The 13,711-nt window shown below is 30.2% G+C and overlaps 1 protein-coding gene across 1 annotated transcript in view; it reads left to right on the forward strand.

Annotated features, from left to right (window-relative positions):
- TfIIS (RNA polymerase II elongation factor) overlaps positions 1-13,711 on the forward strand; it is a 49,883-nt gene that overhangs the window by 17,144 nt on the left and 19,028 nt on the right. The window contains exon 3 of the mRNA XM_067270577.1: positions 7,881-7,989. Coding sequence (XP_067126678.1) covers positions 7,881-7,989 — 109 coding nt within the window. The remainder of the gene's footprint in view (positions 1-7,880; positions 7,990-13,711) is intronic.

The following is a 13,711-nucleotide window of genomic DNA, read 5'->3' on the forward strand; positions in this document are numbered from 1 at the left end:
TTCTGCTTTCAATTGCTATGCTAAAGTAGCAATTGAAATTCTCATATTTATCAGAAAGTCGTCAAAGGATCAGAATGGAAAGAAGTTGTCAGAAACACGTGCCAATTTATTAAGTGTTTCAAAGAAGATGTCTAAATATTCTTTCATACTTTGATTTGGCTTCATTTTCATTTGAAGTAATTGTCTTGTAAAACTTACTTTCATAATTGGTCCTCTCAGCTGATGTACAGGGTGTCCATAAAGTCTCTTTACCATTTCAAAAATTTATTACAAATGCAATTGATAAGATATTTTATTCAGATTTGTTCTATTTATTCAGCATTTATTAAAGTTTTTTAATCACATTTTGCATTGAATAATTGGTCCATTTTTCTTCAACAAGACATCAATTACTGCAAATGTTTACCTTGACCTTTTAACTGAATATGTGGCACCACAGCTGAATGACCTTCAACCAACCATCATTTTTCAGCAAGATGGTGCACCACCATATTGGGGACTGCATGTTTGTGGGTTCCTCAATTAAACATTTCCAGACCGGTGGATTGGAAGGGATGGACCAATTCCTTGGCCACCACATTCACCAGACTCCCCTGGACTTCTTTCTATGGGGCTATGTTAAAGATATCGTGTATCGAACAAAGATACGGGACATTACTGACCTAGAGCAAAGGATTACTGATGCCATTGCCACAATTGATGAGGCTATGCTACAGTGAACATGGCAAGAGATCGAGTACCATCTTGATGTGCTTCATGCAACTAATAGTGCCCATGTAGAAGTCTGTTAAACAAGGTAAAAAAAACTTTAATAAACGCTGAATACAATAGAACAAATCTGAATAAAATATCCTATTAATTGCATTTGCAATAAATTTTTGAAATGGTAAAGAGACTTTATGGACACCCTGTATTTCTTTTAGTTTGTCCAACATTTCCTTTGATGTGCTACATCTTTTTACATGAATTATTTCTGATGGTTTTATGCTTAAAATAATTGTTGCTAAAGCCTTTTGGTCTTTTTTGTTCCATTCTTCATCAGATTCATCTGATGCTTCTTCAACATATTTCCAAAGGACATTTTGTATTAAAAGTATTTTCATTTGCATTTTCCAGCAGTCATAATTGCCTTTTATTCAACTTTTCTTTTTGAAAGAATTGCATATTCATCTTGAAAGTTGATTGGAACTATTGAGTTGTGACTTAAACTATTCTAGAAAAAGGCTTACCTTCACTTTGTTAGAATATTAATTTGATGGTGTTCTAGAAGTGTAGCCTGGACCCATAACCTGTTAGATGAATTATTCAGGTTCTTCTAGTTTTTGCAATAAATATGCTTTATTACAAATTAGATGAAGATAAAACTAACAAGTAAAACGGCAAGGCCATATTTGGGACAAGACTGTCTCGGAGACTCTCTACTAAGCAGGATCACTTTGATGCTCACAACAGGTCTCGTTCTCATTCTCCAATCTTCTTTGGTATTGCAACTAGTGATACCAAAGAAGATTGCTGAGTGCGATCGTTCAAACTTTGCCGGCCACGGTCATGGCCACGAGGCCATCCACAATGCATTTTCGGTGAAATTGACCTATTCAATGTCAAACTTTTTCTCTGTCGCCGAGTTGAATTTTTGTCCATGCCTAATGAAAATTTCCCATTTTTGAAAAAAATAATCATGGCTATTGTATAGTCCAAAATTATTTTTTTATTTTGCACAAACAAAATATATATATATTAAATTAAGAAATGTAAAAAGGAAAAAAAATTATATTTCAGAAGTTAGTTTTAATATAAAAATATAACGACTAGCACCATCTAGTTTCAAAAATGTTCCAATGCTTAAACAAGATATCTCAGGTCAACCAGTGAAGGTCAGCACATGACAACCAGAGATATGTTGGGAATAACACTGGATACGTAAACGGGTTTTTTCAAAGATTCATTTGTCAAAATTCAATTTTGCGACATTTGCATTTCGAACTTTCCAATGAGCAATGCATGTGCAAATCTTGCACTAGTGCCTGTTTGTAAAGTGTCGCCATTTTGTACAGGTATACCTCGCCTTACGTCGGTAATTGGTTCCAGGAGAGGCGACATAAGTCGAAAAACAACGTAAGTCGAATTTACTTGTGTAGTTACAACGTAAGTCAAAACTACGGTGAAATATGCCAATAACGAGCACTTAAAGACCGCTAGATAAGACGACAACACAGAAACACAGATGTTTTCATGTTTCGTTCTCTAGGATTTATGATGATTATATTAACATTTACTGTAAGTGTACATATTTTAATATGATTTTATGTGCTTTTAACGCTTTTCTAGTGATATTACGACTTCACTGTTTGTGGCAGATGGATGTAAAGTCGAATAAAATGACTTAAACTTGATTTTTATTTTTCCATATACTTTTTTGACAAACAACGTATAATCGAGAATGACGTAACTCGAAATGACATAACTTGAGGTATACCTGTATTTTATTTTGATGCGGTTCTTGGTCCTGAGTACCTAAGAGTCTGGTTTGTTTTATGCGCGCATGATTTGGGCACCTAATACTCTGTGCCAAATTGTAACTCCTGGCAAGTATTCTTTCATACCTGAAGCTGGTAAGCCAGGACGGCACTGCGATTTTATAAACAAGACATAGTCTTGTCAATAAATTACATTAGTTAAATTACATAACGGAAACTTATGTTCATTAGCCAAATTTCATCTGTTATCAGAGACAACATTTTTGCAAAATAAAAGTTTATTAACCGATTTGATTATTAACTAAGGTGTTCACTAACCGAGGTTCCACTGTACTTTGATTCTTATTGATCATTTATGTACTTTCCTTCACATCTGTTTGACGAAACTACCGTATATCTCGGCAGATAAGACAATAGTTGAACTATAAAAAATGGCCCCAAAAATCCAGGGTCATCTTATAGGACAGATATAAAAAAATTAGATTGAAATTTATATAAATTAAAACCATTATAAAAAGACAGACAAACCATAATTATTTACTAGAAGAGATTAGGATATGTGCACAAAATAGAATAGCCCATAGGATGTTTTTGTAAATAGTCAAGGTCATTACCCGAATGCTCGAATTAGTGGGAATGTTTTCAAAAATCACCAGATGCAAGAAAATAAAATTTGTTCATTCGAAAAATCACAAATAGGACATAATTCCATATATGCTATACAGTATTATTATCCAGATGATGATCCTGATCTAAATTCATAGGCTGTTGATGGTTTGGGGGTCGTCTTATAGGACAGATATATGCTAAAACTATAAAACTTCGACGAAAATTTACACATCGTCTTATCTGAAGGTTGTCTTATCCGCCGAGATATATGGTATATAGCGATATAACGTTAATTTCATTATGTGATTTCTGTTTCAGTAGTATTCAATTAAATGATTTCATTTGAGACAGGTTTTGATTTAGCAAAACTCTTCAAATAATAATTTATTTTGGCAATTGTTTTGAGCAGACACACATTTTATTAGGTTTACTTTTAGTGGAAATCCATTTAATGGACTTCTACTAAATGCTTAACCCATTTTCATGAGTATTATTAGGCAGTATACAATTTCATTACTAGTATGTTTCACTTCCAAGGGGAACAAAATTCATTTTGAAACAAGAAAAAATATATATAAATGCACTAAAAGGTGGTGGTAGTCCAAAGTTTGAAAAACACTGCATTAAACTAAATATAAATAATATAATTACTAAATATAATTGTTTTTTTAAGTACTTGCATGATACTTTTCAGATATTATTGAGTATTTATGATGTCATATTTTAATGCAGAATATACTAACATATCTTATGTAATTTTTCAATATTAAATGAATTAATAAGAGCAATTATTATTTGGTATTTAGTTAGTCTGTATAATTATTTATGTATGTTTAGAATTGTTGATGTAACATATGAAAATATTTAAATGAAACAGTGCTTGATTAAATCACTATCTTTCATCTAACATTAGAAATATAAAATTATTATTGAGAGATAATTCAATAAATGAATGTGATCAAATTACAGATGAGTGTTAAGATAATTATATTTACTTTAATGGTTGTGTCGTGAATGTATTTTAAAATATAATGGTCTTAAGAAGCTTTTCAAATGCTGTATTTCAAATGCTATACTAATTTCGATTACTGTAACTAAAAATAGTCTTATATAATTCAAGAATCTAAATGCAAAAATAATATTTTTTCATATGAAAAATAAAAAAAAAGCCAAATTTCTTTTATTTAATACATAAGTGAATAAAATTTTTACTCATATTAAAATTATATTTGAATGAATGTATCTGAAATGTTTATAACTTTTTTTCCTTTGTATCTAGGAATTGTCATGAGGGTATATAGAAGAAACATATACCACCACTAAAATCACTTAAAATATAAATTCTGGATTTTCAATTAAATTACTTGATTTATAGATTATTAAATAAGTTTAAATGTGTTTTTTTGCTTATAAAATTAATAAAATTGATTTTTCTTGGACCTGTTTTCTGCAATGTTCTATCAGACTTTATGTAAGCTTTTTTTTTTTTATGTTGTTATAAAAGATGAATGCAACAGTTTCATTTCTTTATATCAACAACACAATACAATATTTTATACCCTTTACTGTACATCTGTACATAAATTATGATATGCAATATAGATTATTGTACTGCTTCAAAATATATTTTGCTGTTAACATAGATGATTGTTCCCAATACCACTTAATTAAAGTGAATGGCCATTCAGTAAGAGCTTTTTAAAAAGTAAATTTATTTGATAAGTCCTACTGAAATGTGTCACAAAACTAAACGTTACTGTAATTAAATTGTGCTTTGGAATGTATCCAAGTTTTCAATCTAACTTTCTTGACTACAAATAGACTTGTTAAGGAAGTTTTTATGCATTTAAATTTTCATTAATTTTAATTAAATATAAAATGTTATAAAATAAAATTACATAAGTTATAAAATGAGTGCTGTTTGAAACATAAAAGCCTAGAGTCTATCTTTTAATGCATTAAAATAATTAAGTAATGTTATTTTAATGTTTACATGATAATTTTAAACAGGTTGTTAATAAAAATAATTGTTAAAATGTAAAAATAATTTATAATAATTTTCTGAATTTATGTAGTTATATTTATGACTGTTATAATACATAAAGCAGTTTATTTCATCAATATATTTAATGTTACAATTGCAGATTTTTATGTTGATACTTCTGTTAAAAATTTCACAAAAATTGATACTTTCACATTTTTACTGAAGATTAACTTAACAAAAAACAAATTTTTTGGTAGAAATTTTTTTTAAAATTTGCATATCCTCAATCCTAGATGCAATTGAGGATATGCATCTAGGATTTTCTGATTCATTATAAGTTCAAAAATTGAATTTTAAGATTTTATTTAGGAGGGGAAATTTTAAAATATTTAATTTTATTAAGGTTTGTTAAGTAAAAAGTTAGAAAAATGAGACAAATGCTATAAAATAGATAATGTTTGGCAGTTCTACTTTCATGTTCTTATGCACATATCATTTTTCATTTTAATGCTGTATCATAATGTTCTTTTGAAAGCGTTTTAAATGTTAAAAAGTTTAAATTAAATGCTCATTACTAATAAAGTTGATTTGAACTGATGTAGTTGAGCAGTATAGCCAAAATATCTATTAATAGTGTATAACTCACCAAGTAGTCTGCTGGTGATAACTGCTGATTGTTGTTTTTGACTGCAAATTTTCCATTATGGACAGGTAAAAATGGGTTAAATGCATTTTCAGGTTTGGTGAAATATGGTACTTTACTATATTTTCTGACATTACAATTATCAAAAATTTAGAATTATAGTTTTTATTAAATTTATATTTTTATTTTATTATTATTTGTTTAAATATCAATTGGCTTGTTTGACATTAAAATAACAAATTATCATGTATTTTAAGTTGTACATTGTAATGTTTTTACAAAAGTAGTATGCTTTTAATATGCAAATATATATTGTTTTCATATTTGCATAACTAATTATTGATATGCCCCTTCTTTGTCAAATAAAATTTGGGTAAATGGTGAAACCTTTTTTAAATGTTTAATTGAATTAAATGATTTAATGCTTATGACATAAAATTTCAAAATATTATAAATTTATTTTTCCTGTAAGTGAATTTTAAATTTTTATAAAATTAGAGATTTTTATGCTTTAATTAAAAGCAGTTTTTAATTTCATTTGCCATAGCAGTTCCTTAAGAGACTAAAGTTATTTATTTTTGTTATTGAACATTTTAAATTGAAAATAAACAAATAATAATAAATTAAATCATAGAATTTTGTTGGATGGTGATTAAGTTTAAAAATGAAATTGAAGACACAGTCTGTTGAAAAAAGGAATCACCATTTATTCACTTTCAATGTTCCAGAATACAAACTTTTGACAACTGACCTTTCTCTGTAGCCCATTTGACCATCAAAATTAAAACTTCTCTTACAAACAAAGAAAAAATACTTAATTAAATACACAGGTTTAAAAATTGGAACAGCCAAGTAGCTACGGAGAAAGGTTGGTCATCAAAAGTTTGGGTTCTGGAACATTGAAAGTGAATGTTGAAAAAAGAATCATTATTTAAACTAAGTCTTCAATTTAAAAATGGTAATAATAATCTTTAACTTCTACTTTCCCAGCTGCCATGTATTCATAACAAGGGAAAGTATTGAAATCATGTCAAATTTGGCCCTTCAAGATTTATTTATTTTTACACATAATTAGAAAAGTCTCAAAAGACAATGGAGATAAAGTGGAGAAACAGCCTGAATATTAATAATAAAATATAAATAACAACAGATGTCAAATACTAATAATAAAAATAAGTCACACAAGTGTCTATTGGCATTACAGAAAATATGTTACTTCACAAGTATTTTCAACAGTATATAACTGTTCTCTTCAGGCAAAATGAAGAACAGAACGTTAGAATTCTAGAGACAGAACATTTTCAAATTGCTTCTCGTGCATGAGCATGGAACATAAATAACAAATATAAAATTACAAAAATAAGTATGATATACAATGACAATCACTATATATACCAGACATGGGCAAGTGCGGCTCCGAGAGCCACATGCGGCTCTTGCTGAAAGTGTTAATTTCTGTTTTTTTTTATTATTATTTTTATAATTTTGTGAAAATATGTTTATTAAAAAAATTCAATATTTATTTTATATTATATTTATGTTATATAATAAAATCGTGCGCCTTACCATACTATCCGCCCAACAGTACAGAACTGCGGCTCCCATACATTTTGCAAAACCTACATTTCTGCTCCCACTGAACTCTTGCTTGCCCACCTCTGATATATACTGTCAAAAGTACTTGTGAAGAAAACATATTTTCTGTAATGCTGATAGACAGTTGTGTGACTTATTATTAGCCTGAATATTCTAGTTTGTATTTAAAAAAACTAAATATTTAAATATATTTGTTTAATCTTAAGATATAATACTTTATGCAAAATATTAGTTAAAGTAGAGGTGTATTCAGAGAGGGGCAGTGTGTTGTAAGCCTCCCCTCAATTGAAAGACATATAGTAATCATTTTCCTACCAATTTAATGAGACCAATTGATTGCTGTGTGTCTTTCAATAATCATATTTTGCAACTGTATATTAATTATTGTTGTTGATATAACATAGTAGTTGAATTCAATTAACTTAATTTGATGATAAACAGCTTCTAACTTTTATTTGATAAATATTGAAAATGGGCATAATCGTGTTACTATTTCTTTAGTTTTAATATTTTAATCAATAGAAATACATAAAATTATTTCATTTTAACTTATTAATTATTTTATATTTAGAAAACTAGAATTGGTATGACAGTTAATTCCCTTCGTAAGTCCAGCAATGATGAAGAAGTGATTTCATTGGCTAAAACATTGATTAAGACATGGAAAAAACTTCTCTCTGGTAAGTTAAATATCTACATTTAATTTTTATAGTAATGATTATTTAATTTGTTCCTTGTATTTATCATTTTATTTTTTATGTTATAATAAAACACTCTATATTGTTAAATAATTCGGTATTGAGATTCAAGATTTTTCAATGATATTTTTCAGAAATATTGGCAAAAAATGTGAATTTCAGTATTATATTAATATTTAACTGCACAATATTGGGTTGTATATAAAATGTACGACTCACCAATTAACCGGTGTGAATAACGTTTAAGTGATGAACATTTTCATTACCCCTTCTGGGCACTTTTTCAGGTCTTTTCTTAATTCAAAACTGGCTGAATATAATATAATAATATTAATTTTTATTATATTATATTCAAAATTAAATTTATTACACTTTTATTTTCATACTTTTATGTTAACTTCAACAATTAAGAAATGCCTTATGTAGATAATTATAATAATAATATCTATAAGGATTGAACAATTGAAAAGTGGACAAGTGTCATGTTTCATCATGCAAAGTAGCAAATGGTGGGGCACCTTATGGGTGGGTAAGCTCAACATAAGTGAAGTGTAGGCACATTAAGTTTTGGCAGGAATAGATTTTATCTCCAGTAATTGGCAGATTAATGTTAAGTTTGTTACAGTGGATGCATCCAGAATTGAATAATGGGTAGTAGTTTGGCTTTTAGTGGCTGAAGGAAATAGGAGTGCTGACATCTATAGACAAATTAAACATTGTTTAGGTTGAACAGCAGTGAATAATTAGTAAAAGAATTACAGAAAGGTTGCAAGTCAATTCAGGATAAACTGAGACCAGGTCAGGCACACACTGTAATCTCCACTGCATTAATCTCCTCTGTGGATGACATGATCAAAAGTGACTGACAAATTACAACTCACACAATTGGTGTATCCACGAATTTGAGCAAAAGGATGGTTGGATTAATCATCCACAAACATTTCCAATTCAGAAAAGCCTGTGCACGATGAGTGCCAAAGAAATCTCACTGGAGATCACTAGATTATACAGATATCACTGAGTTTACAGCACCCAATGCACTAAGATGAAGACCTTGAGTTCCTCCTTCATATTGTTGCAGAAGATGAGGCATGGTGTCACCATTACACTCATGAAATGAAGAATAAGAGCAAGCAATAGAAACAAACATTTGTCCTCCCTGGCACTTTGTAAGTCTGTAACAATACACGGTGCTTGAAAAGTGATGTTGACTTTTTTCAATTGCTGTGGACCACTGTTTGTTTAATTTATGTCACCACATACAACAATCAAATCAGAACACTATTGCAAAACTGTCATGGCTGTGCTAAGCAATAAAGTCAAAATGCCCAGGACTCCTCTCACAAAAAGTCATCCTGCTTCATGACAATGCCTGTTCCCATACAAGTACAACCATTGCCATATTACAGGAATTTTGCTGGGAGATACTAGAACATCTGCTGTATAGTCCTGACCTGTTGCTATGCGACTTTCACATTTTCGGACTTCTCAAGAAAGCTTTGCAAGGGCAAACATTCATGTTGAATGATGAGGTGAAGAATAGGATTGAAGAATTTTTTTACTAGTAGCTGTCAGAATTCTACATGAGGGGCATCAATTGTGCTTGTGAGATGCTGGGATCTTTGCTTAAATAAACGTGGAGATTTCTTTTAGATTTGCATAAATGTTTTCCAGTTCTGATATGTGTCCACTTTTCATTTCAGCAACCTTTATATATACTATATTTTAGTGCACATAAAACACTCATTTTAGCACAGAATATTTAGGAAAAAGTAGTGATGGGACGATACCAAACTTTCTCCTGATTTCAATTTTAGTCAAATCTATGATGTGTTTGATTAAAAGATCCTCTTAGTGTTCACAGAGCAGAAAGAGTTAAAAATAAAAATCTAGATAACATGATCATATCTTTTAAACAATAATGGCATTGTGACTCTGATCTTTTCAGTTCTTATTCACATCAATTTTTGCAATTCTAATAAAAGCAAGAATACAGCTCAAGCAGGAAACTAGAAGCCACAAAGACAGCAGTTAACATGTGCTGCCAGTTAGGCTCATTTTTGCTAATGCAATCTATAGTAGAGTTATTCTAAAGATGGAAAATTCTAAAAGCATTTGTTTAATTTTGTTATACTTTTAAGTATATAATGCCATTAATGTGATGTTTCTGTAGTGATTTAAGTAGGTGAAATGTTTTTGGAACTTTAAAAATAAAAAAATTGATGAACACAAGAAGTATGTTTGGAAAAATTTTGCCATCCAAAAACAAAAAGGCTATGAGATTTAATGCTTTGAGAAAGCAGCTATGAAAGATAACTGCATGTGCACGAAACAGACTAATTAAGCATTGAAACATGTTGTTTTATAGCAATAAACAAAAATATTTTGTTAAGTTATTTTCGTCTACATTTAATATCAAGTTAATTTTGATTGTAATGAAGTCTTATCTAATCTGACTGTGAGTAAAATAGAGACCATGACAGAAAAGTATTTTAACTTCTAAACATAATTTAGGGAAATGAAAAATCTTAAAATTAGTACAGTTTTGAGGACTTTCAGAACATAATTATTAAGGAAACTTCTGCTATTTTCATTTAGTAAAAGAGCTTATAATCTTGGCAGTAATGCAATAGATTTGAGTTTATTAGATTTTAATGGAGCTTATTGTTTAGGGGAAAATACATTGTGACTGCTAGGATTTGCTTCATTCAAAATATTAAAAAAGTAATAAATATGATAATTTACTATATTATTTTAAATATAGTCTTAACTTTCAATTTAATTTTACTGTGTATCCTCTCTCTCTCTCTCTCTATATATATATATATATATATATATATATATATATATATATAAATGGACATGTTTGTGCCTATATTTCACTCTACAGCCAAAACTACACATCGCACATGAATGGTGTTTGTGTGTGGTACTAGCTCCAAGTCTCCCATCATGCACTATGGTGGTTGCGTCTTGATAGCTCTAAGTGTGTGGGAGATATGGGGGTTGAAAATGGTTGACTTTGAAAATGTGTGACACTTCAATGAGAATGTTCCAGTTTTTTCTAGAAAGTTCCAGAACCTAGAGGTGAAATTTGGTACACAGTTAGGGTACATCATGAAAATGCACACTAAGAAGGGATTTTTCGAAATTCCTCCGCGGGGGGGAGTCAGAGCATTAACCTGAAGAACAGCTTCTACTGTACTATTTTAGATGCAAATTTTTGTATTTCACTACGTTTTAGTAGGGTACGCAATGAGAATGAACACTAAAAAGTGATTTTTCAAAATTCCCTCGCAGGGGAGAGGGAGAGCATTAAGTTTTAATTTGGAGAACGGCTTCTACTGTACTATTTTAGATAAGATTTTTTGTTATTAATTACATTTAGTCTTCATTCAGTACTTAGGGATATTAAATTGATAACATTTCAGGCATTATTGTAAATAATTTTTATATATTTCGATTTTTTAACCAAATGTTTGAACCGTTTTAAATTCGAATTTCTGGAATGTTTACAATCATATTATAATTGAACCAATTCAATTATAGAATGATTGTAAATGTTCCAGAAAATTTATCAAATTAAAAACAGGTGTTAAATAACAATTACTATGGTTGTTGAAATATTGAATGTAAATAGGGTTTGCTTGCAAAATCCGCACGAGTGAAGCTGCAGGTAACAGCTAGTATATATATAAATGAGGATGTTTGTATGTTTGTTTGCTATGCACATCTAGGCTGTGTGGCCGATTGCTATGAAACTTGGATATACTTCTAACTTACATCATGTTGTACATCTCACAACAAAATATTGTTGGATTTTTACATATCAGTTAATTTCTGTCAACATTTCATTTTTTAGCTTTACATGTAATGTCATCTGTAGGCAAAATATTTAAGAAACTAATAAAGTAAATATAATTCTTACAAAAAAAGATATAATTTTATAAATACGGTAGAGCATCGATTATCCGACCCCCGATCAACTGTCACATCTGTTAACTGACAGCATTTTAGTCGGCAAATTCAAATGTTTGCTAGTAATGTGGCGCTACAATATTTGGCTGTGTCTTGGCTACTTTAATATTATTTTTGTTAAATTTTTGCGTGTTTTAGCTGGAAACACTGGCTCGACCATGAAAGGGAGGCCAGTATTTAAACCAGGCTTAATTTTCTATTTTTTATTTATTTCTGTATTTATTTTTTACAAAATAAAGAAATAATTTAACAATGATTATTATTATTTTAAAAATTTTGTTAGACCTAACATCGATGAAAATTCAATGCGAAGTAGGTTAATAGCAATATACTAATATGCTTATTACATGGGATATACTAATATGCTATACTAATAATGTATTTTTTCATACTTTTCGGTTATCCGTTTTTCACTCATCCAACCAATCTCAGTCCCCAATTGAGTCGGATAATCAATGCTCTACTGTACATATGTTACGGACAAAGTGACTAATCCGGCATTATGAATAATGACCAAAAAGGGCGGGCAGTGTAATAAATATTGATTAATTTATCAAATTGACCGGTCATTATGAATACTGCTATCACCTAGTCGGGCAAAGTGATAATGATAAGTTGAGGAGTGATTATATGACACACGCTAGCCAATTGGCACTCAGTTGCACGTGCATATTGCGTTTAGTACTGAATTTGGCGGTAGTCGCGACTGTTTGTGCTCTCACAGATTCCTCCTGGAGGGGAGTCGCCGGCAGGCCGCCGATTGTTTAACGTCACTAGTTATTTATTCACGGTAGTTCTTGAACACATGTATCAATAACTAGTATGTATCAATATCTAGTAACATTAAACAATCGGCGGCCTGCCGGCGGCTTCCCTCTGAGAGAAATCCATCGAGAGCACAAACAGTCACGACCACCGCCAAGATGGTGCACATAGGTAAAATTTTGCCATTTAATTAATATAGTTAATAGTACTTAGTTTTAAAAGATTACATGTTCTTTTTAAAATAATTTGAAATAATTCACAAAAAATAAATATTTCTAAATGAAATAAGTGGCGGTTTTTTTAATCAAATTTTAAATTTGCTACTAAACACGATACGCACATGCAACTGAGTGCTGATTAGCTAGCGTATGTCGGATGATCATTCCTCAACTTACTATTATCACTTTGCCCAACTAGGTGATAGCAGTATTCATAATGACCGGTCAATTTGATAAATTAATTAATATTTATTACACTGCCCACCCTTTTTGGTCATTATTCATAATGACCGATTAATCACTTTGTCCATAACATATATATTATATTCACTTAATTACTGCGACAATGTTAAAGTGCAAAATAGATGTGCTATTACACGCCATTATGCCATTACTGGTAGCACATAGCACTTTCCTGTGTGGAATGGAGTAGCGTTTTGCCTCTATACAGCATACTTTTCCTGTTAGCAATAGTGTCATGCCAGTTATGTATCTAACTCTGTTCAGGGCATAATTTTTGAATTGAAATAATGTGACTTTCAAGTTACCATTGGAAGTTTGGATATAGTTAATTAGGGACCTCCTGTCCCTAAGCTTTCCTTATCTGATCTCGGCATTCATCTATCCCAATTCTTTTCTCAAGATTAGGAATAGATGGAAAACAGACAACAGTGAATTTATAGGTCTACAAGTTGTTCAAAATGCAGCCTGATAAGTACTCTCCAGTAACCAAGTAGATAAAA

Source organism: Centruroides vittatus, unplaced genomic scaffold (genome assembly GCF_030686945.1).
Source record: "Centruroides vittatus isolate TY-2023 unplaced genomic scaffold, ASM3068694v2 contig_374, whole genome shotgun sequence".
NCBI classification, from domain to species: Eukaryota; Metazoa; Arthropoda; class Arachnida; order Scorpiones; family Buthidae; genus Centruroides; species Centruroides vittatus.